This window comes from Prenolepis imparis, unplaced genomic scaffold (assembly GCF_030444845.1).
Source record: "Prenolepis imparis isolate NDT839.2.m4 unplaced genomic scaffold, iyPreImpa1.0 SCAF_2, whole genome shotgun sequence".
Taxonomy (NCBI): domain Eukaryota; kingdom Metazoa; phylum Arthropoda; class Insecta; order Hymenoptera; family Formicidae; genus Prenolepis; species Prenolepis imparis.
In genome coordinates, this window is record NW_028141160.1 from 13,077,846 (window position 1) to 13,101,631 (window position 23,786).

Genomic DNA, 23,786 nt, shown 5'->3' on the forward strand with positions numbered 1-23,786 from the left:
CATACAATTTGTAATGATTTAATATCTCAATAATATTAAAAATATAATATCCATAAAATTATGTTGTAATCTTTTTTCTTAAATTATATATTCTATTATCCTCTATCTCTTTTCTTTTCGTCTTATCTCTTCGTTAATAAGAATAAGTTAAATTTTCATTTTTTAAACTTCCCCAATGATTATAATAATTTGATATATTTTTATTAAAAAGTGATCAAACAATGAAAGCATCTAGTATTGAAAAAGACATTTTATGACATCTCCCACGCACACATATATGCTTTCTTAATAAATATATATTACTTTTTATTCTTTATACATTTATTGCTATACCTAATTGAGTAATAAATAACATTTTTTTTTATTAAGTAAAAAATTTGCAATCATATCATTATAAACATATTAAGCTAAATTCATATGTTGGTTCGAGGTTATTTTCCAAATGAAAACAAAACGCATATTACAAATTTTTTTATTGTAATATGGCTGAGGTATTCAATTATGGTCGCATTAAAAAAAAACACGACCGTACCATTTTCTTATTAGCTATAATATATGATATAATCACAACATGATAATTTTAATATAATTACGAAATTTTATTTACGTAATTTTAGCATCAATATATGAAAAACTTTTCTATGCAGAGATATTACAGATCTAAAATTTTTATTTAAATACGGGATCTCGGTATTATGTAAATTATGTTATTTAAATGATACGTACGGCACATTGAGGGCATTTTAATCATAGTTTCGATCTATTAACTTACTAATATCTCCTGTTAAAAGAGATCAACAATCAACTCTTCTTTTATTTTCTTTTTTTTTTTCTTTTTTAAGCGAGACACGTTAAAAGGTGCTATAAGTTATATACAGCAAAAGTTGCAATTTTGATCACAACAAAATTCGAGCAAGACAAAGGCATTATGTATTTTTTCTATTGTCTACAAAAATTCGAAGAATGCTTTTAAAAGGCTACTAAAAATTTTAAAGAAAAAAACCGACTTATATAAATCTAGCCTTTTAAAAATTTATCATGATTCTGTATCGATTAGTCAAATTTACTGTTAGAAATTCATGAAAAAATAGAACTAATATAAATCTCAATTTGAAGTAGGAAGATTTTCATCTAATATGGTACATTTGAAAACAGATATGATACAGATTCACCATTATGCGTCCGCCTTACGGCTTCAGCAAACATCATCGACACGTCAATGCACTGAAAAATAACAATTAATCAATGATATATTATGATTAAATTAATAATATTATCATTAATATTATCTATAATATTATTAATAAATCTATAATATTATCATTACTGTTATTATCGCGATAAGAAAGAATTTCATATATGATTCCTTGAGTGATAAGAATAATAAGTTACCTGAATCTTTGGGCAATCTTTCATGTGACCATCTTGGGGAATAGTATTGGTCACTACCACAGCTTCGAAACAGGCATTGTTAATCCTACTAATTGCAGGACCGCTGAATATACCATGCGTAAGTATTGCATAAACCTTTGTGGCACCAGCTTCCAACAGCTTTTCCGCAGCATGACAGATAGTACCGCAGGTATCGGCCATATCGTCTACGAGGATCGCGACTCTGTCTTTGACATCTCCGACTAGTACCATGCTAGCGACTTCATTCGCCTTTTTCCTTTCTTTATGTATAAGCGCAAACTCGACATTTAATCGATCAGCGATAGATGTGACTCTGTAAAATAAAAAAATATCTTAATATCAATATATCTGATATCAAGATCAATATCTTTGATTAGAATTTTTTCTTTTTTTTTTTTTTGATTGCTTACCTCTTGGCGCCACCCGCATCAGGGGAGACAATGATGCTATTTCGCCATTCAACAATATTCTCTTTAATCCATTTGAGGACAGCTGGTTCGGCAAATAAATTATCTACTGGGATATCAAAGAATCCTTGTATTTGACTAGCATGCAAGTCCATTGTGATAATATGATCAGCACCCGCTACGGAAAGCATATTCGCCACTAGCTTTGCGGAGATCGGCGCACGACTCTGTAAAAACACATTTCGATAAGATAAGTTTCGAGAATTTGAACGAGTCCTTCAAGTCCATTTGCAACTGGAAATTTCCTGCAATTTAAAGAAATTGCTATTAAAATCTTATAAAAACACGCGCGCCGAAAACATGAAAAATTGGAAAAAGTTATAAGCCCCAGTCTGTTTGCTACCTTTGAGCTGAACAAGAATTTCACAAAATACAACATTAATTTATTTCGACTGTGAGGGCTTTTTTAAAAAACAGATATTATTTATATTAAAAACAAATTGCCGAAAGAGATTTTCTTTTTTTTTTCAGAGGGGACAAAATATAAATACAATGGCTATGTAGTAAAATATTATTCTTTTCTCAAAAAAATATATAATTTATAGAAAATATATTTTGACAGAAAAACAACGTTGCAAATGCACCCCAGTTAGACTCTAAATAACTATTGTAAGTGAAGCAAAATATCTAAAATTATGAACGCAAAACGAAACACAATGCATCTCGGTCCCTTAGCCTCATATAGCAAAAGATGGTATGAGATGAACAAGAGGGCAAACATTTATAGATATGTATAAGTACATATCACAAATCTAAAAATAGATTTTAATAAATAGATATATTTCGCGAGTGCATATCTCTGATTAGGTGCAAAATTATGTAAAAAAGAATTTATAATTAAAGTATATAAGCAAATTAAAGTATATCCATATTTTTTAGTACATTGTCTTCAATAAAGAAATGCATTGTGCAAATAATGAAATATTTTTAACATATAAATACTTGTAATAATATAAGTTGTGTTGTACATAAAGGTTACAAAAGACTATTAATAATCATTTTAAGATATCTTTTCACAATTATTGACAGGATAAGTTATTACAAAAATAAAAAAAAAACACAACACATTCCTATACTATTTAAGCATATATTAATAAGGATGAGCGATACTTGATTAGTGCACTCAGACAATAACACTGATTTAAGCCTCAATAATTAGTATCCAATGAAACATACATGTACGCGTACCCCATTATACTATTTGCGAACAATGTACTGCTATTGTATTAATATTTTGCCCTCTCATTCGGATATCATATGCTTTGACCAAATGTTTCATTCATTCATTCATTCACGGGGATACCAATGTGCTGTATAGCAACAATATTATTTAAGTTTGGTTAGTCCTACAAAGAAAATTTTCATCTTATATATAATTTTAAAAAAATCAATATTACAAATCGAATGATTCATCGAGTTATCATTGCAAACGCCGCACTCGACAATCTCGTTGCTATTATACTCACTGTAGACAGGTCGGGCGGAATATCCTGAAAATACCCAACTATTCAGAATCTTAAAAGGATGTACACAAGTTTTCTTTTCTAAACATTATAGTCAAATATTTCTTTTCACTTTGTAATATGATTTAAAAATATAACAATAGCTGAATAAAACTAAAAAAATTCTGCAATTTTGGATAACTATCTAACAACAGCTGATCCAAAATTGCAGAATTTTTTTAGTTTTAACTTATATATATTAATCTCATGCAGTACCCAATTAATACTTAAGAGATGCCCATTTTTGTTGTATATTAATATATAAAAATATCATGCAAATATTTTTAAAAAAGTTTTATTTAAAATAAATATATTAAATTTTATATATATATATTTATTATTTTCAATAATTTGCAATATATTTAATATATAACATTAATTAAATGAGATACATCGAAGATTGATGAACTATATATAATTATTATTGACATGACAACAAAAATGAGCACAGAAGACCCCCCTCAAAGAGAAATCTAGCACGAGTTTTGCAACACCCATCCGGGTTATCTAATGTGATAACCTTACGTTATTATTGAACAACATGCTCCAAATGTATGCATTTGCAGTGCTCAGATGTTTAAAACATTTGCCTTGTTGTAAACATTTGTTTCAAAATGATATGTAGATGTTGATACTAAAAGCAACGAGTGTTTATTTCAAAATAACACTCTGACGCAAAGTCTGATTTAACACAACTTAAAAAAGTTTATAACTTATAAAACTCATGCTTGATTTGTACATTTTTAAAATGATTATATAAATGATATAGTTCATTTATAACAATAATTTTGATGTGACTTTTATATAATATACACAATATTAAAATGTTATAAATTTTACTTATTATATTAATATAACATAGCTTACATAGTTTATTAATATTATCTTTGTATATATTTTCTCTCACAAATTATATATTAGTTTCATCATTTAACAATAAATAATATATGATTTAAAAAGAACAGTATCTTTTACATACTTTGTGTACCTGATTAAATTTTTGAGTCGTATATCATTTATATAAAAGCTACCTGTTCTTATAATATGGAATCATTGGACACTTGCAATCGTAAATCGAGACAGCCAATATAACATAGTATATCTACTTTCATAAAAGATTAATATCTCTATTAGTTATAATTTTGCCTATCGAAAAAGCAAAAATATATCCCTAAAGATTAAAAAAAATTATGATAATCAACAAATGATGAAAGTCCAGTAATATACAAGTGTATCTCTCTCCTATCTGGTGTAGCCCAATGACGTAAGCCGACAGAATATAAGCACATTTTATATATGACAATGAAATCAAGTTTTGCGTTCCAAAAATGATATTACTCCACTGGTCTGTTACAAAGCTATGAGAGAATAAGAAACAGATAAAAATGGACCGCTGCAAGTTACCCTGAATTTCCACTCGTTCGACTTCATGATAATCTGATTTTTAGAGTCTCCGCCATCATTGCCCTGCGAAGATACAATACATTAAAGAAATATAGCTTCTTCTTCTTCAAGATAACGTTTCCTCCTTATTACACATTTGCTGTCTTTACTACCAAAACATAGACTTTAAGTTTTGTTAATATTAAATAGAATAGAAACTAAATACATATTTTATAAAAGACAGATTTGTGTACTTATATATAATATAATGTAAATTAATATAGAATTATTGCGCTCGTGTATATTATAAAAATGACATATTATTAAACAAGAAATCATATAGATAGAAATAGAAGATAGCAAATTTTTTATGTACATATATATTAATTATATGTAAATCAATTATCTATTCCAAGTTTTGTCAAAAAAATTGTTGCAAGTTTATATGTTTTATTTCTAAAAATAATGTCAATCATTTTTAGATATGCAAGTGAAAACTAATGGAATTGGAATATCTATTTATTCAGATGTAGATTGCGATTATATTAATTGGTGGATTAATTAAACACATATTAATAACAATTGTTATTGCAAAAATCTATCTTGTAAATATGTGCATTTACATATGTGTGTGTGTATATGTATATATAAATATACACAAGTACATACATACATACATCTTGTGTTATACAAGTACACCAGTGATTATGTAAGTTATATAAACATATCTTTTAATTATTAAAGTATTAAGATTTTGTAAATATGAGTGAGAAAGAGATATCTTACATATTGTACATGTACAATGAAAAAAGAGAAATATATATATATATATATATATATATATATATATATATATACATGTATATATATGCATATAAAGTATAGAGTTGTGATAAGATATAAAATTTAATTACTGTTTTACAAAAATATCTGCAATAGAAATATAACTTTGAAAAGTATTTTGAGAATAAAATTTTTCATGCACACACAAATTTTTTACCACAAGTGCAGATATAATGCATATATCACATGCATATATACTATTTATCATTTCATATACTATTACTATACTATTTTAAATGACTCGTTATATATTGTTGGTGTAATCTCAATGAAGAGATATGTAAATATATACATTACAGAATATTTTATAAAACCAAATAATACCAATTTATTAAAAAAGAATACTTCAATATAGAAATTATTAATTTATATATATACTGATATGTATAAAAACAAAAATAATTGAAATAAATAAAAATTGACTCGTTTTTCCTTTCTCTTCCTTAGAAAATGCATTAAGAATTTAGGTTTGAGAATTGTTAAGCACTGATATTCGTATGATATAATACTTAAAGTGCATTACATAATAATCACAAAAAATTCGCTTTCAGGCAGCAGAATTAATTTCGACTTTTTTACTCAAGTTTTCCTAAGCTAAAAATTGATCGCAGAAGATGTACTTTAAGTACCATCGTATTAACATCAGTGTTTAATGATAGTTTCTAGTAACCTAAATATTCTTAAAAATAATTGACCTATATATAAAGCATCGTAATTAAAAATTAGTATTATTTATTAGTTTGGATACTTATCTATTTTGTTAAACTACTTAGAGTTTAAATCTATCTAAACAAATAATTATTATACGACCCTTTTCTCTTACCTTGTCTTTTTTATCCTGCCTTGCATAAGGAAAACAAGGAATAACCGCTGTTACTCGGGATGCAGAGGCAATTTTGCAAGCGTTGATCATAATCAGCAGTTCCATCAGATTATCGTTTACCTCGCCGCTTCCGCTTTGCACGATATACACATCTTCTCCACGGACAGATTCTCCAATCTCCACGCTAGATATGATTGAATCTTGTGTTATTTTTTTCAATATACGAAGAATGTAGTATAAAGCGTATTAAGCCCAATTCAAATTAAAAATTGCGAATAACTGGAAAATATTAAGAAACAACGTTATTACGAGTATTGAAATGATTTGATGACAGATAAAAAATGTATTAATACTCGAATATTAATGCGCATTAATTAATGCGCGCTCTCGTTACGGAAAGAGAAGATTATGAAACTCTTCTCACTTATCAACATTCGCAACGTTGTGTATTTCGATCTCCCATAATCTACGCGCGATCTGCGCAATATGCGCATAGGTATATGTATTTTTAGATGCATGTATGTCTAGAAAATTATTATATCGTGGATGCACGTGCTTTCGCGTCTTCCATTCGTACCATGGGACGTTCGACGGCGCGAATCGATACTTGCGGCACGTGGGCATCGAATTAAACGATCGGAATTTTTTTCGGAGCGTTCGTTCGTCTCCCCGTGAGAAAATAAGCGGCGAAATGTATGAATGTGAGGACGGAAAGTGGCGAAACACGACGGCGTTGGCGCGAGGAGCTCAGTCGAGCGGAAAATACGCGATCCGCGCGAAATGACACGTCGCGATTACATCGTTAGGGTCTTGTGCAAAACCATGACAGTATACGTACAACACGCGGGTTACGGCGGAGTAACGTAGTATAAGCCTTCATTACCATGTCTCGAGGTTGCTGAATTTCTTCGTGACAACCTTGCCGATGTCGATGCCGAGCCGATCCACGATCCGCTGGGCGAGATCCGGATGCGAGGTCCCGCTGAAGACCTTGATATTCGGCATTCTGCTCTGTAGGCCACGCACGCCTGTATTTTCCAAGTTTGCGCGTAACAAACTCTTAGCACGCACTGTCTGCGACACGGGCATCACTGAAACAGAAGGCACCGGGGCGGTCGGCCAATCGCTGCCCGGCGCTCGTACCGGACGTGACGTCGTCTCGGTTCACGCTCCGCCTACGAGCGCGTGGTTATGTGGAATATATGGTTATATTAGCGAGCGTTATCGCGATGATTTTCCCCGCTTAATTCCCCTTTTGCGGAAAGGCTTGCGAAAATGCCGTTATCTCTCTCGCGATAAAGCGCTTTGCGTATCGCGTATAAATATATGCACCGTCGACAGTTGTGACATCAGCTGAGCGCGCGCGCGCGCACTCCTTGATACTCCGTCTCTCGCGAAGGGCGAGTCGTTAATGATCGATACGGCGACGCCAACTCGCTCTCCGTCTCTTTCCGCCCGTTTTTCCCCGCATTCTCCCATTCTTTTCCGCCTTTTTTATTCAGCTTGTTTGCATCGAACCACCTGCGCGAACGCGGTCTCTACCTCTGTGATTTTAGCGACAGGTCGCGCACGTGTTTCCGCTCCCCGCTCGCCGGATATCCTTTGTCAAACGACAATATTTATAGCGTCTCTTCTAATAACCTATTCACAAATTATTCCGCATATCTCAAATCTTTGCATATTTACTCTCACTCCTTATTTAATCTATAAGATATATATGTACAAAGATTCTGTTTCATAATTCCGCAATCTTACATTCCTCTGTTAACCTTTTCGATAAATTCCGACGATAGACGATATCTTGAAAAAATTCTCCCGTTCCTTTCGACACTAATATGCGGCCATATTTTTCGATATATAATCCGGCGCGTACACATGTAACTGGCAAAATATCAAGGCCGCATATTTATATGCGATTTGGCCAAGTGCGCCGCCGCGCGGCGCGACGTGAATCTAGACAAAATTCAAAAGGAGCGGGAACGGGTGACAGTCAACTTTTGCTTGCCTATCAATGTGGCGCCGGCGGCGCTGATCGCGATGATGATAAATTGCATGTGTATGTAACAACGCCGAGGCGTGAGTTTCTCGAGACCACGGCCCCACGAGTTAGGGAAGGCTGCTTCACGGGGGTGACGGGCAAAATTCCGCAGGCGGATTACGCATCGCGCGAAAAGACGTTTCGTATGCCGCGACGCTCATAAGCTGCACGAGAGAACGCGTAATCCACGAGAGCGTTCATTCATTTCGCGAGCGACAATGATATCGTGCTAGCCGTCCCTAGCGATTCGGGAGCCATGGCGAACATCGCGGCGCAGCGAATCAAACGGGAATTCAAAGAGGTTATAAAGAGCGAGGAGGTAAGAGAGTTTGCGAAAACATCGTCGCGACCGACACATGGAGAGAAAGAGAGAGCGAGAGAGAGAGAGAGAGAGAGAGAGAGAGAGAGCGTGCCAGGGTTGCGGATCTCGATAAACGGAGGACGGATAAACAAGTCCGTATCGCGGTTATGCAATCTCTGCGGCCGGGAGTCTCGTATTGCGAGTTTAAATGTAATCCATCGATGATCAATTTGAATAAAAATATCGCCGATCATCTGTTGTGTAGCGTCTTGTCAGCTGTCATTTGTATATTCGGTTCTTTTTAAAAATATTCGACGAGAGAGAGAGAGAGAGTATCGGTTGTCTGTCGCGTCCAAAACATCGCTCTGTGTTTCTATTATTTTGTTCAAATTAATTTCATAACAATTAAATGATTTCTATTGGATTGTTTTCTCTTCTCGACGCGTGTTTTTATGTCAAGGGAGCACCATGTGTTTATGAATCATATGTATTAATGTGTTGACTGTGTGCAGTAATTTTTTTACCCTATACATCAACAATCTATTGAAATAAAAATAATGTTCACTCACCATGCTGTCTAAAGTCTCGGCTGCATTGAGATCTTTGAGTAGTTTTACACTTTTTCAGATTGCTCATTCTGTGCACTCACATGAAAGTTTGTTGCGATAAAATGTATCTGCATGTGCCTCTTCAGGAAGATAAATTACGTCAAGGCATTACAAAATGCCATGCCATAACAGTTTTGTGAATTATCACTATGAGCAGTCGAGATTTCTCTTATCATGCTAAATGTCATAGGTTATAATCACATGTTTATTTAGAAAATTATTACGAAAATTATGACGTAGAATCACACACAAACTTTACGAAAGAGCATAGTTTAGCAATATGTTGGATCCCCCTCATAAGTTCTCATCCATGCTGCAATGACATGTAATCATTTTTTATATTTCACTCACTGAAAAACAGATGATTGAAAAACAAGTGTCATATTGAAACTGTCCAAAACATTGCATTGCTACATTTGCTACGCTACTATGATTTGAAGTCTTTTCAAACTTCAATTGTTTTTAGATTTATAAAGACATCATTATCATTTTTATTAATTTTTTTGTGCCACGGCATACCAATCATTTAGTTGTATACTTCTAAACAGTTTGTGCAATATAATTAATGTATTTTATAATGTATCTTTGTGTTTTTTAAATATATATGTATAAAACAAAATTTTACAAAATTATTTTCTATATCTACTTACTGGATTTTTAATTCATAACAAATTAATGTTTGTCATCTTTGCTGAAATATATCTCTATGACTATATTTACATTCATTTTTTGACTCTAAAGAAACTGCATATAAATTCAATTTATTTCCATAATGTAATATATTTTTAAAACTATTTTTAATCATCTTTACTAACATATAAACGTAAAATGTATAAAAAATTTTGATATTCCATGTTTCAAATTGTTATATATAGCAAAACTGCAATAAGTACTTGTAGCAATTTGATTTTCTAATATTATATTTATTTAATATTTGTAATAGATAGCAAAATGTGCGATTAAAGTTGAATTGGTCAACGATAGTCTTACCGAATTGAAGGGTGAAATTGCTGGTCCACCAGATACACCATACGAAGGAGGTAATTTTGTGCTCGAAATTAAAGTTCCCGAGACATATCCATTCAATCCTCCCAAAGTAAGTTAATATTTTTGAAGAATCTGTGAATAATATATATGCAGTTAAAAAATGTTTCCATTATTTCTGATTATATTACATACAGTAAAAGAAGTTAAATTATAATACAAATATTATGAGTCTATTATTGACTTAATTATTAATTATTATATAATTAAATTATAGCTATTTTCATTCCATATAAAAATCAGCAATGTATTTATGTATTATTATTGTCTCTAATAAATTTCTATTTTACTCTATTAAACTGTTATATAGATAAAGTTATTTATTTATATTTTTTCTTGAAAATATAAATATGATTATAAAAGATTTTAATAAAGATTTTATAAAAAAATTTTACATTCTGTAAATAATAAGATTCTTATTTTGCAGGTACGTTTTATAACAAAAATATGGCATCCTAATATATCTTCCGTCACTGGTGCTATTTGTTTGGATATTTTGAAAGATCAATGGTATGTATTTTTATTAAGTTTATAAAAAATGACACGTATCCACCATTATCATTTTATCTTATATCAGTAAAAATATTAGAATTATATTTATAACATAATGTTTTTTTTATATTAATATTACAATGTACAATTACACTGTAGACTAACTCTATTTTTATTTTCATATTTAAGGGCTGCTGCAATGACTCTGCGTACGGTATTACTGTCATTACAAGCATTATTATCTGCAGCAGAGCCTGATGATCCTCAAGATGCAGTAGTCGCTAAACAATATAAAGAACATCCCGAAATGTTTCGTCAAACTGCCACACATTGGACATTTGTATATGCAGGTGGTACGTGATATATTTCTATACATAAATTTATATATGTATGCATATATATAATATAATATTAGAATCTAAATATGATTTATATCAATTTCAGGGCCAGCAAAAATGCCTGATTTAGATGAAAAAATAAGAAGATTAACAGATATGGGAATCGAAGAACATAATGCGAGAGTTGCTCTATCTTCATATAATTGGGACTTAGAACGCGCTACCGAGCACTGCCTCTTCAGTTAGTGATAACTACATAGCTAATCTGTTACATCCAAGCACCATTCATTTTGTCATTGAGAAGTTCTTGTAATAATCATTCAGGATATTGATATTACTAGTGATTTGGCAATTGGTATTTTGCACCCACAGTGACAATATCTGATAAAATACATCATCAGGGAAACTATTCAATATCCATCAATAGTCATTTATTTAATTTATAACATAAGCATGAGAAATAATTAATAAAAATCATAATATGAATCAGTTAAATAAATTTCAAATATTTTTTTAATAATATATTGTTTTATCACATTCTGCTAAAATTCCACATTATTGCTTAAAAAATAAAATCTTTTCAGTAATACAACATGTGAGATATAAAATTTAAAATAATATATTTTTAATTCCTTGTATATATACATAAGAATTAATAGTATATCACAAATTTGATATAAATGCATATTATTTCTTTTGTGTATTGTCAAATTTTTGTGGTTTTGTCAGCTTTTAATGTTCTACAGATCTTAAAATTATATTAAGGATATTGAACTTTTAGTAAAGTTTAATATATGTATTCTCACAATATTGTATATATTTCAAATGTGTATTTAAATATTTGATTGCAACGTCTATAATTTATATAATTTGATATCAATAATGCGTAAACTTTACTGACAAGCTACATGTGTTTACATCTGCATTTATATTCTTAACGCAGAAATCATGTTATAATAGAAATATATTCGAAATGAAATATAGTTTTCGTTTTTTAATATAAGATACACATTTGGATATATATTAATTACAATTTCGAATTAATGAATCCTTTTTTATGCATATATGTGCAAAAGAAACCGTGGATAGAAAAATCTATTACATTACGGATATAATTTAGCAGAAACCCCCAATTGTATATTACTGAAATAGTATATGACTTGTAAAAAGATTCACTTAATCGCTTCAATGTTAATATCTTACATTTGTATATTTCTGGTGTTGGCTTATAATGAGATGGGGTGAAATTGTCTATTACATTACAGATATATATGTGTTTGCAGGTACATATACTCTATCATTCTTTTTATATTAGTATCAAGTATCATGCAGTGTACATTCCAAATTGAGGCATAAATGGCATTTATTTATCAACCTTCGTTAAATTTTATATTGCAAAACTTAAAGAAGAAAGAAATTAGAAAAGATTTAAATAAATTAAGCATGTTATTTCTGATATCTTTATATTCAATCAAAAACAGATGATTAATTTGGCGACTAATTTGTAAAAAAATCATAAAATAAGAGGAATAGCGTAACTAGAAGATGAAAATAAAAATTTAATTAACTCATTTATATAATAATGTATATGATGCAGAAATGCATAGTTTTTTGTACAATCAAATGTCAAATCATATGTGTTGTACTAAGAAAGGATGAAAATTTAATCATAGTTTTGCTAATTTGTTGTATTAATTTTTACATAAACTGTTTAAAAATCATAAATATCAGTCGATTGTGTAAAGACTGTTTTGCTCTTTATCTATTTCCTTTAAACATTTAGCTCATAGAATATGATTCTACATATGAGTTATGGACGAAAACCGATTTCACTCTTTCATGTTTTAATTGTTGTAATGTTCAATATGATGAAAAAATAAATAGTTTTTTTTCATTGTTCTAATTAAACTAGTCTCTTCAAACACAAAGAAATTTCCTTTTATTATATATATATATATGAGATTTTTTAATTATATATACATGTATATAATATATATATATTATATATATAATATATATGTTTTTTGAAAAATATAGAAAGAGTTTTTAATTTTTTTCCTTTTTTGATAGGAGAGATTAATATGCAATTTTCATTCCTCTATATTATTTAATACTAAATTATATAAAATATTTCAGAATTTGTGGAGGGGGTTGAAAATGGATTTCTCTCAAAATATATTCTACAATATATACAGACTAAATAATAAAATGGTATATAAAAATGTTTCTGTGTAAAGTTGTTACTACACAGCTCTTAGTTATCAAGTTACTAAAAATATTTTTCCTGATAAAACATTGTTTAACTTCATTTCGAACATACAAATATGACTTAATATTGTATACAAAAATGGAATAAATTAATAAAATACAACAATTAATGAATTTAGTTATTGTTTAGCAAAACATGGATGCAATGAATAGCAAAAATTTTTTATGAAAAATTTCTTTTCTAATTATATTATTATTTAATATTACAATTTTTGCAGCATATATAATTAATTTAAAAATCTTTACCAGAAGTAATTTTGAGGTTAATTAGAATATTTCAACAATTATATAAATTATATCTCTATATAATTTTATAAAATTACAATCAAAACATAAAGGATTCCATATAAAAAGAATATGATAAAAATAGAAATAATAAAAAATATAGTTGTAAGCAATTTTAGATATATATTTTTCTCAATTAATTAAAGAATTTTTATGCATATAATATTATTACAAAACAAAAAAAAAAAAGAAAAATATAGTTAACAATTCAGTCTGTCATAATATTATACAAGGAGACATGGTTGTCTCATGCAAAGTAAGTATCACACACAGCAAATGGCAAGGCAGACATTGTATTATATTATATATTTGTACTTTATGTTAATTGTCCATAATTATATAGTCTAAGTCTTTTTGCAGAAAGTGTTGCTAAAAATAAATACTTATTAACTTCAAACGAACATAGATCCATAACAGCATCTGATACAGGAAGGCTATGTAATTGTTTGCCGCTTGCTGTACTCCACAATGATATATTACTAGTTGATTCTATATGTGCTGCGACTAATGTGTCATTTTCTGCATATAAGTAACATGGTCGAGACAAAAGATGTTGAGAATTACCAGCTTGGAATGTATGTACAGCATTACACATAATTACTTCTTCGTTAGATAAATTTTTTTCAATAGTACACACTACATGTCTTGCATGTGGTTGTCTAGCACTAGGACGAGACGATATAAGATAATGATGATTTCTCTCGTCGTAACGTACTGAAACAAAGGGACCTTCCAAAAATACCTGTCTGGGTAAATATGTAGTATCTTTAATTTCATACGTGTAACATGTATGAAACCGACACGCTATAAATCCACCTCTACTGATACCGCTATCAGGATTTGGTGATACTGTTGCCATTGATACAACTGGTGATCTGTCACCTTGACCATCTAAGACACTAACAGCACCAGAAGTTTGTCTGATATCAAATTGAGTAATGGATCCATTTTGTGCACCAGTTAGGAAAGTGTTTGGATTGTCACCTGACCAACAACAACTCCAAAGTGTATGTTCTGTTTGATATGTGTGTACTATCGTATTATTTTGAATGTCCATTAGCTTTGCACATTTATCAAAACCCACACTGAGAAGAAGCATTTGTTGCGTAGAATGAAAAGTTACATCTCTTATGGCCTGAGTGTGTAAGAAAATAAATTGCCGTAAATGGAAGTATTCACAATCAATCTTCCTTATGCCATATCCGTTGAACAGTGTGTTTGTTGATTTCTGAGAAATAGCCAAATATTTATGCCATGGATTAAAATCTAGAACACGGCATCCACCCTCTTTGCAAATTTCTATAGATCGTTCCAGATGAAACTTTCTAGTGGAGGGATTCGAAGTATTTTGATTCATATGAATATCAATTTCCGATTGTTGACTTTCCAGTTCGGAAATGCGTTTCTTCATGGAAGCCATTTGCTGATCGAACACTTTCAAACGAATATCATATTGTGATAATTCCATTTGTATACGATTCTTTTCAGCCGATACATCAAGTAATTCCTTCTTCAATTTGTCATATTCGGCAGTATCTAGTGCTGTCAGTTTTTTTGCATATAACATTCTAATATGTTTTACTGAAGCCTTCTTATTGCATTGTGGACAACGACGATTTGTACTGTTACAAGAATATTGTAGCCATCTCAGAATACAACTGTGTCCAAACAAATGTCCACAGCGTAAACAACATAAGCGATGTTCTCCTGAGCTAGTCCATTGCTCCATGCAAATTGGGCATGCTTGATCAGAGTCTACATCCGAAATATCCAAATTTTCGTCTACTGTATTTGCTGTAAATTTAAATATATTTATATAAATAAAAACATAGACATAGATAAATATATCTAACAAATATTACTCTTACAATATGATTATTATTAAGACATACTTGGTTGTGAACTATTAGTTGGAGCATCATTTTTATTATTTTGCATTTCATTATGAGAAACTTGTTCATCTTCATGTTCATCCTCTACAGTTTGTTGCTCTTCTATTTGCATTATATTTTCATCTATAATAATAATGTTATAATTGGAGTTATAAGTGGAGTTTGATTCCAAGCAGAGAGAGGGAGAAAGAAATCACTTGTGTTTTTAAATTCTATAATTATTAGTTATATGTATAATTATTAATATACATGCTTCCATTTATATATATATATATATATATATAAATATTATTTATCTTACTTACCGTATTCCATAACCTCCATCTCGTAATCGAGATTGATGTAAACATCAACATAAAAGAATGAGCCGGCTGTAAAATATTTATGTAGGCAAGGATGATAAATCAAATTAATTAATTACAATCAATTTCCTCTATTTTAAAATTTTGCTCTTTAATCTCTATTTTAATGGCACATCACCGCACATTGGCTATATTTCATTTTAAATGGCAGAGCATCAGATGTATGAATAAAAGTATGTACATGAATGATTTTTCAATATACTGCAAGTAAGCAATTTATCGGATACACACAGATTATGATATACATACATAATATAATGAAAGGATATTAAAACTAGTAGAATTAATATATCAATGTGATAACAATAAAAACATTGTAAAAAATGGAAAACTATCTTATTGCGAAAAGCACGTAGAAAATGAGATACCTATATTATATATATTTTACGTTTTTCGATAGAAAATGGAAATTTAAAAAGAATAATTTTATTTTTATACGCGTACCTATGAAAAATAATATTAATATTAATAATAATAATATTAATTACTTATATAGCATATATTTTTTTTTTTAATAAAAAAATGTCTACGCGTGAGAATGTCAAAAGAAAAAAAAATAAATATACGAAAAAAATTTATTGACCTAAATAGGACAAATTACTAAACTGAAAGATAATTATAAAAGAATAAGTAATTATAGTGTATGAATAAGATGGAATTATATATATTAAATTCATAAAACTGTTCGAAAATTTTTAAAATTGTTTTTCTTTTCTCTCATTTTTTCTATCTTTCTCTTTATTATTTTTTAAAAATATATATAGATTTATCAATCTTAAGTCTATATATCTATATATTGATATTTAAATTTATATAATATTAAAAAATAAAAATAGTTGACATACGTGTTGCGCGTATTCAGTGAAAAGAATTCCGAAGTATTTTGAAGTGAGTAAAATATATGATGACATTATATAATATTTAATTTTTATATATATATTTAATATATTATATTTTACAATCTCTTTCTCTCTGATAAAAAGTCACGCAAAAATACTTTTTCCAAATATATTCAAATTGTCACAATTTGATAATATAATGTAATTTTATCACGGAAAATACTGAAGAATTTGTAGGTTGTTTGCACTATATATATAATATTATATTTTGTGAGAACAGTTTTAATTCGAAGGTAAAAATATGAAGGTAAAATTAACGTTTTTGAATAAAATATTTACGTGTTTTCTTTCCAAAATTTGTATGTGCTTCATATCTCGAAATTATATCAAACCTCTTATGATGATATATATCTTGCAATATGTTTAGGATATTCCAGTTACTCCTATTTAAAATAAATATTACTAGTGTTATTATATATTTCACTGTAATATTATAATAACATATAATTAATATATTTATTAAACATGTACATATTAAAAGTACATATTTATATTTTATATTGCTTTGTAATTAAAATATTCTACTTTATTTTACATATACATTAAACCTAATTATAGGAGATAAGTATTAACACAAAAAATATTATAAAAATGATAAAAATGCTTCTAAAAATTATTACTATTGCAGAAACGACGATCGCATGCAAAAAGCTATTCCCTTTCACAAAAGTGTTCCTATACACATGAACATTTTCCAATTAGAGCGAAAAGCATTCACGATTCGAAAGGGCGAAAATCGAAACGGAGCTGTCCAAAACTTCAGCAAAATAATAAATATTATGGCAATACATCGTGCTTAAAAGAGGATGCGTTTGGTTCGCTGGAATCTCTTTTCGATTTAAAAAAATCTTTAAATTTGCGCGATGTATATCCATTAGCATTCGATTTCTGTAAAGAAAAATTATTCAAAATTTCTAATACTACAAAATCAGAACCTCTTATAGAAACGCTATTTTTGCAATCTTTTTCACAACAAACAAATGCTGACGAACACATTTTCAAACCGGTAATATCTTATATATCCTAATGATATAAAAACCTCAATTACTTTCAATCTTTAATTATTCAACTGATTACTTAATTTATATTATTTTATTGAAAAAGGATTAATTTTATAATAGTCAAAATACCATTAAATAATAATAAGATAAAGATGAGATATATGTTTGTATGCTTCGTGTAATATAAAATTAATAAAGTTAATAATTTTTTCAGTATAATGAACATGAGAGAACAAAAGAAGAGAATGTAAAAAATCAAATAAAAGCAAATAAAAATTTCCAGACAAAAGTATCAAAATCATTGCGAAAATTACAGCAAAACGATTTAATTTACACTCAACAAAATAATTCAGTGTAATAATTTATTTATTCCTGTAGCATTTTAATATCCAATCAATCAATATTCTAATTGTAAGACAATAATGTACCTACGCAGAAATATGGCCGAAAATGAAATAGTAGACAGCGAAATACCAGAAGAGCAACCTGAAAAGGAAAAGGAAGCTATCATAGACAAAGCACCTATTACAACGATAGATCTTGCGACAGATAGAATCAAGACCGAAAAGAAAAATGAAAATGAAGAAAAAGACGAAAGTAAAAATGAAGACAAAGACAGAGTTGAAGGAGATAAGACTGATAACAAAGACAAAATTGAAGATAAAATTAATGACAATATTAAAGATGAAAGTGATTTGAAAGAAAAACCTGTATCCTATCCTATTCCAGCTGATGTAGCAAAAGGTATATAGATTTTAATTTGTTAGAATAGAAATATATAGATATATCTAATTGTACGTGATTGTTCAAAATTAGTACAATAAGTATGATTCAAAATTGCAGACGAAATAATAAAATTTGACGAAATTGCAGAGTTAATAATCAGCTCGCCTCTTTTAACTGATCTAATTACAGAACTAAAAGAAATGAATGAGAGATGTATTATATTATCAGATGAAATTAAAGAACTGAAGCGTGAAGTTTTCGAGTTATCAAATGTATAAAATATTTCACTGTTACATATTAAATTATAATATGAAAGACTATATTAATTAATAATATTTATAATATATTTATAATTTATTCTCTTTACTCTACAGAAACCCGAACTAATAGAAGAAGACTCATTAATAATTCAAGAGAAGCAAGCTATCCTTATGTCAAAAATAGCCGAACTCGAACAACTGACACAAAAAGTTCAAAAAGTATTATAAAGATATATTTAGTACAATTTTGGCTAAATTATTTTACACATAATTGTATTTTCGCGATAAACTTGACGCAAAACACGCTTCTATAATAATAATAATGCGTGTTAATAAAAGATATAATACGGATACACATATTGCAGGCGCGAGAAGAAGTAGAACAGATCAAAGATTCAACCGACGAGAAAGAAGAAATTGTAAAAGTAAAGGAGGAGGAAGTTGAGAAGGAAGCTGAAGAGAAAAGAGACGTAGAACCACTAAAAGAGATCCCGGAGGAAGATCGCTTTGAATTACCACAAATAGAATATCCCGAAGATAAGTAAGTTAAAAATGCTATTAATTAATCATGAGATATTTTCTATTATTTTTATCGTGGAATCAGGCTTCCCAGAGTAATTGTTTGTGGCTATACGGAAGATGATCTTCCAAAAATCATCATAGCAGATGGTGAGCGAAAAGGAAGAAAAAAGTGTTTTGAAAAATTAACTGGAAAATTGACGGAATCTTTAACAATGCAAGAAAAATTAGTTAAGGAAAACGCACAACTGGAAGGTGGAAAGTATGTGTTCATTTTTTATATATCATAAATTCTAAACAAATATAAAAGAAATTGATTATACTTTGCATGTGAAAAAAGATCGCACTTATATATGTGTGTATAAAATTTATATCTATAAATAGATAAAATCATTATTATATACATACATAAAAAGGGAATGTGTGGTATATTTGATTATATCGAAAAATTTGATAATAGCGTAAATGAATTTTTTTTATAGTGGAACGTCAAGATTTTTTTAAAAAATCTTAGATAAAAATCTACAAATTAAAAAACAAAATTTACATAATATAGAATTAAATCTAACTTGAGGTAGTTATACATTTGAATAAAATAAAAAGAACAATTTTCCCGATCAATCTTTTCAGAACACTCGGTTTACAAAAAATTTGTTTAATATTCAATAGTTGTTTTATTTATGTAGCGGAATAATAGAAGGCCGAAAAATGTTTGAAAGTTATACCGTTCCCTCGGTGACGATTTCACGATGTTTTCAGACATTGAAGCAATGCTAGTCATACGTCATTCATACGTAACCTGATATACTGATCTCATAATAATGAATTAAATGCACAACTTTATGACTATTTCATTTTTAAAAGAAAGTTTTATAATTAAATTTTGATTCAATACTCTATATTCTTGTCCGATTTTAAAACAAAGCAGAGAAGAACGGAAGAACTACTATATAGAATCTATATAGAAATAAGTCGTGTTTTTCCGTACAAACAGATACAAACTAGAAGAAGCCTTGTTGGAAAAAGATACAGCTCTCGAAAGTTTACAGAGAAAGGTATGCGCTCTTCAGACAGAAATGCGTATAATTGTCAAAGAGAATACGGAGCTGAGTCGTCAATTGACTACTTTGAATCAGCTAGTGATTAGACCTACTTGCTGTTACACCTGCCCAGGTGTTGCTTCGTCTCCTCCATCATCACCTCTGTCATTACCACCTCGTCCGCATATTAGTGCACAGCCTGGGGAAGACGTTTACTGTCGATGCAAATGCTGTCTTCAGTTCGTTGATGCTTTATCACCGACTACGGAAACCGCATGCAGTAAGACAGCCTAAAATTATCGAAAATATGTAATCTGTCAATTGAGAAATAATCCAATATGTTGAGACAGTTTATAATTATTAATTATATTAAAAAAATAAAGTTTGCGGAGGTTCTTGATAAATTCTTTCACTAAACTAAGTATTTAATTTACAGATTCACCAAGACTTACAGGAGGTGGCTCGAAAACGGAAGGTCGTTATTTCGTAGATAATCCTTTGCAAAACGTGATGTGTTCCCATGGTCCAGCTGTTGTTAGGCCGCCGCTTCCTCGGGGTACGTGCCCCGCAGAATTGGAAGATAAACTTGCCACCTACGGTACTAGCACTAAACAACTGGTAAGTCTTAAAAACTATGTAAATCCTTATGATCTTTTCCAGGATAAGTCGAGGACAATTTGAGAAAACCAATGGAAAATTTCTTTTTCTTCAGACATAATTTTAACATTTTTTTTATAAAAGATATGCAGTAAATCATACAAACAATGAGGCAATACTGATGAATGATTATACTTCTAGATAAATTTTCTATTTCTTTCTTTTGTAATTAAAATTTATTCCATTGTAGTAGTCCTGTCCCCATGTATCAAATATGTAGTAATATATATAGCATATATTCTATAGTAAATGTTTGTGCAAAAAAAAAAAGAAAAAAAAATAAGCGAGTAAATTTAAAGATACGATATCACTTCATTTGACTTCTTCAGGAACAACAATTAGGCAGTATGGAAACTGAGGTACGTAATATGCAGATGGAATTAGCGAACGTGCAACGGGAACGACAACAACTGGAACAACAACGTAAATTGCTTAAATGCACCGGACCTTGTGCACCATGTGTCTGTTGTCCACCTCCGCCCTCGTCATGCATGACACCCATCATGCCAGGACTTGCACTAAAAGGACCTGCTGTGCCTTCCGCTCAGATACCTGTACAGTTCTTTGATTATTCTTTATTTAAATTCTCTAACAATAAGTAATTCTCGTGTTTCGAATAACATACGAGTTTTCTACACATATTTCATTTTACTGATATATTTCTGTAATTTATATACAAATTATAGTTTGCATAATTGAAAGCTATGATATTTTGTTATTCGTTTTCTTCATCATGCGAAAAAATGTACTAGGTAGAGAAAAGTAAAATATTTTTTTCTATCGAATGTAGGCGACTGATTCCTGTACAAATGCAGCCATGGTAAGACTATAATGGAGAGAAAATGTAAATGTATAAAATCAACAGTAGAGTATGATCTCTGATCACAGGGCACCAGTATTTCCGCTCAACAGCAATTACGCGATCTTCGCGAACAATACGCTCGGCTTCAGGAGGATTATAAAAACAAGTTGTGCGAGGTATCATGTATGAGAACAGATGCAGAGAAGTTCAAACAGGATATGCGCGATGCAAAGGAAGAGAAAGAACGAATGGAGATAAAGCTGATAGATGCTCAGGAACGGCTAAAACTTCTAGAAATAGAAAAAGGAAAATTTGAAGGTACTTTTTCTTTTATAGTCTCTTATTTAAAGAACCTGTAAAAATGAGATACAGATTTTTCTAATTAATGTAATTAAATGTATAAATTATAAAATGCAAATTAATTTTAAAACAGGTCTCAAGGAACAGTTAATCGAACAGGAACAGGCTTTAATAGTGGCGAAACAACGCTTTCGTGAAGCGCAGGATGAGCTAGAGGAGCTTCGTACTTTGATTCAAGATCAAGCTGCTCAATTGGAGGATTATCGCAATAAATATTTACAAGTCGGTGTTATCCTTGCAATTTATTTAGCTAAATTTTATCCTTAATTACTCCCGAGCGTACAGTTTTATAAATCTGAAATCGAAATAATTAAATTAGGCTCAGCAACAAGTTGAAGAACAGCGTCGACAACTGGATCTTATGGAAATGGATAATGCACGAATGAATGAGAATGTTACTTTAGAAATTGGACGTGTTAAAGTATCAAACATTAATGTTACTGCGATTTGTTATTCAGATTATTTAAAGCAAAATTCTCATTCTATATATATATATATATATATGTATGTTAACGTGATAGAATCAATTTCAAGAAAAATTAGCCGAACTTGCGCCATTACCCGATATCCTGAAACAAATGCAAATAAAGATGCAGGAAGCACAACAGATGCGCTTAGTCGCCGAACGTAGCTGCGAGGATCTGTCGCGGGAATTGCTGGAATGTAAGGATAAGGTTCAAACTTTGCAAAATCAATTGGACGTGTTGCGCACCGAGCACCAGTCATTTCAGGTTGTCATTTATCAGCCTAATAAAAACTTCAATATTTTTAATAAAAAATAATTAATCTCTTATATAGGATGAATCTGGTAAATTTGAAGAAATGGATAGAAAGTGTAGCGAGTTGCGACATGAAAATGAAAGAATAAAAAATACATTGACACGATTTGAGGAACACGAAGCGCAGTTGCAAAAACGAATTGATGAAAAAATGCATGAGAACACGCAGTTGTCATCGATGTTGGAGCAGGTACCTTGTTGCATGCGTTGACTTTATGACAAAGAGAAAAATTGATTTCCTTTTAACTTAAGATAAGGGAAGATTCTGCTCGGCAAGTAGCAAGAACGAAGGAGCGATGCGAAACTATGCGAAGATCGATGCAAGGCCAGATCGCTGAAATGGAAAGACAATTAGCACAATGTAGAGCAACAGCGCGCACAGCTCAACGTGATAGAGATGAGGTAATGATTGTGAATATGAGATGAAAATTTTAACAAGGACAATGATATATTTATGCAATCTGCTTTTTGTTAATGCATGTAGATTAGACAAAAGATGCAGAGTCAAATAAATAATTTGAACGAGGCATTTAAACACGCGCAAGGCCGCATAAAATCCTTACAAGGTCATGTAAATTATCTCAAGACTTCTTACAGTAATATCTTTCTCGGCCAAGGAGAAACACCGACAGGTGCTTTGCCAGGAGATGATTCCTGTGATTGCAACTATTAAATGTGTATACA

At 30.1% G+C, this 23,786-nt stretch overlaps 5 protein-coding genes across 10 annotated transcripts; 3 read left to right on the forward strand and 2 right to left on the reverse strand.

The window, feature by feature from the left end:
* Window positions 1-456: 456 nt before the first annotated feature.
* Prps (phosphoribosyl pyrophosphate synthetase) lies at window positions 457-9,498 on the reverse strand. Of its 4 annotated transcripts, none has more exons than XM_083056113.1 (7): window positions 9,340-9,498; window positions 7,315-7,522; window positions 6,432-6,615; window positions 3,347-3,370; window positions 1,824-2,047; window positions 1,393-1,726; window positions 457-1,224 (listed from the first exon to the last, which is right to left on the reverse strand). In XM_083056113.1, the coding sequence occupies exons 1-7, from the start codon at window positions 9,404-9,406 to the stop codon at window positions 1,132-1,134; spliced, it is 1,134 nt and encodes a 377-aa protein (XP_082912239.1). In that variant the 5' UTR covers window positions 9,407-9,498; the 3' UTR covers window positions 457-1,131. The 4 variants fall into 4 exon arrangements, with proteins under 4 accessions (XP_082912239.1, XP_082912231.1, XP_082912257.1 ...); XM_083056105.1 differs by lacking the exon at window positions 3,347-3,370 and adding an exon at window positions 4,787-4,849 and having other exon boundaries at window positions 9,340-9,497; XM_083056131.1 differs by lacking the exon at window positions 3,347-3,370 and adding an exon at window positions 4,787-4,849 and having other exon boundaries at window positions 7,315-7,606; window positions 9,340-9,482.
* Ubc4 (ubiquitin conjugating enzyme 4) lies at window positions 8,448-12,626 on the forward strand. The gene is made up of 5 exons (XM_083056157.1): window positions 8,448-8,788; window positions 10,322-10,474; window positions 10,850-10,932; window positions 11,104-11,267; window positions 11,359-12,626. The coding sequence occupies exons 1-5, from the start codon at window positions 8,726-8,728 to the stop codon at window positions 11,496-11,498; spliced, it is 603 nt and encodes a 200-aa protein (XP_082912283.1). The 5' UTR covers window positions 8,448-8,725; the 3' UTR covers window positions 11,499-12,626.
* A 1,149-nt stretch (window positions 12,627-13,775) lies between these two features.
* On the reverse strand, window positions 13,776-20,754 carry Rfwd3 (ring finger and WD repeat domain 3). Of its 3 annotated transcripts, XM_083056641.1 has the most exons (5): window positions 20,618-20,754; window positions 18,392-18,445; window positions 16,003-16,068; window positions 15,698-15,820; window positions 13,777-15,599 (listed from the first exon to the last, which is right to left on the reverse strand). In XM_083056641.1, the coding sequence occupies exons 3-5, from the start codon at window positions 16,019-16,021 to the stop codon at window positions 14,122-14,124; spliced, it is 1,620 nt and encodes a 539-aa protein (XP_082912767.1). In that variant the 5' UTR covers window positions 16,022-16,068; window positions 18,392-18,445; window positions 20,618-20,754; the 3' UTR covers window positions 13,777-14,121. The 3 variants fall into 3 exon arrangements, with proteins under 3 accessions (XP_082912761.1, XP_082912767.1, XP_082912774.1); XM_083056635.1 differs by lacking the exon at window positions 20,618-20,754 and having other exon boundaries at window positions 13,776-15,599; window positions 18,392-18,620; XM_083056648.1 differs by lacking the exon at window positions 18,392-18,445 and having other exon boundaries at window positions 13,778-15,599; window positions 20,618-20,736.
* On the forward strand, window positions 18,563-19,566 carry LOC145932909 (uncharacterized). The gene is made up of 3 exons (XM_083032135.1): window positions 18,563-18,649; window positions 19,060-19,164; window positions 19,311-19,566. The coding sequence occupies exons 1-3, from the start codon at window positions 18,563-18,565 to the stop codon at window positions 19,488-19,490; spliced, it is 372 nt and encodes a 123-aa protein (XP_082888261.1). The 3' UTR covers window positions 19,491-19,566.
* LOC145946914 (uncharacterized) lies at window positions 20,526-23,775 on the forward strand. Its single transcript, XM_083056667.1, has 11 exons — window positions 20,526-20,784; window positions 20,941-21,122; window positions 21,491-21,715; window positions 21,952-21,981; window positions 22,050-22,281; window positions 22,397-22,545; window positions 22,643-22,744; window positions 22,845-23,054; window positions 23,122-23,292; window positions 23,355-23,504; window positions 23,587-23,775. The coding sequence occupies exons 1-11, from the start codon at window positions 20,541-20,543 to the stop codon at window positions 23,773-23,775; spliced, it is 1,884 nt and encodes a 627-aa protein (XP_082912793.1). The 5' UTR covers window positions 20,526-20,540.
* The last annotated feature ends 11 nt before the right edge of the window (window positions 23,776-23,786 follow it).

Coding starts and splice junctions, on each gene's coding strand:
- Rfwd3 (XM_083056635.1), bottom strand. CDS start 18,470: ATGATAGCTTCCTTTTCCTTTTCAGGTTGCTCTTCTGGTATTTCGCTG. Junction 16,069..18,391: donor ATTTTCGGCCATATTTCTGC/GTAGGTACATTA, acceptor AATATTTTACAG/CCGGCTCATTCTTTTATGTT. Junction 15,600..15,697: donor AACTAATAGTTCACAACCAA/GTATGTCTTAAT, acceptor TTAAATTTACAG/CAAATACAGTAGACGAAAAT.
- LOC145946914 (XM_083056667.1), top strand. CDS start 20,541: ATGCGTATAATTGTCAAAGAGAATACGGAGCTGAGTCGTCAATTGACT. Junction 22,282..22,396: donor AGAAAAAGGAAAATTTGAAG/GTACTTTTTCTT, acceptor ATTTTAAAACAG/GTCTCAAGGAACAGTTAATC. Junction 22,745..22,844: donor TAGAAATTGGACGTGTTAAA/GTATCAAACATT, acceptor TTAACGTGATAG/AATCAATTTCAAGAAAAATT.
- Prps (XM_083056105.1), bottom strand. CDS start 9,406: ATGAGCAATCTGAAAAAGTGTAAAACTACTCAAAGATCTCAATGCAGC. Junction 7,523..9,339: donor CCGAGACTTTAGACAGCATG/GTGAGTGAACAT, acceptor CTTCTGTTTCAG/TGATGCCCGTGTCGCAGACA. Junction 1,727..1,823: donor GATGCGGGTGGCGCCAAGAG/GTAAGCAATCAA, acceptor TTTATTTTACAG/AGTCACATCTATCGCTGATC.
- LOC145932909 (XM_083032135.1), top strand. CDS start 18,563: ATGAAGACAAAGACAGAGTTGAAGGAGATAAGACTGATAACAAAGACA. Junction 18,650..19,059: donor TGACAATATTAAAGATGAAA/GTGATTTGAAAG, acceptor TTTACTCTACAG/AAACCCGAACTAATAGAAGA. Junction 19,165..19,310: donor TGACACAAAAAGTTCAAAAA/GTATTATAAAGA, acceptor CACATATTGCAG/GCGCGAGAAGAAGTAGAACA.
- Ubc4 (XM_083056157.1), top strand. CDS start 8,726: ATGGCGAACATCGCGGCGCAGCGAATCAAACGGGAATTCAAAGAGGTT. Junction 8,789..10,321: donor AGGTTATAAAGAGCGAGGAG/GTAAGAGAGTTT, acceptor TATTTGTAATAG/ATAGCAAAATGTGCGATTAA. Junction 10,933..11,103: donor GATATTTTGAAAGATCAATG/GTATGTATTTTT, acceptor TTCATATTTAAG/GGCTGCTGCAATGACTCTGC.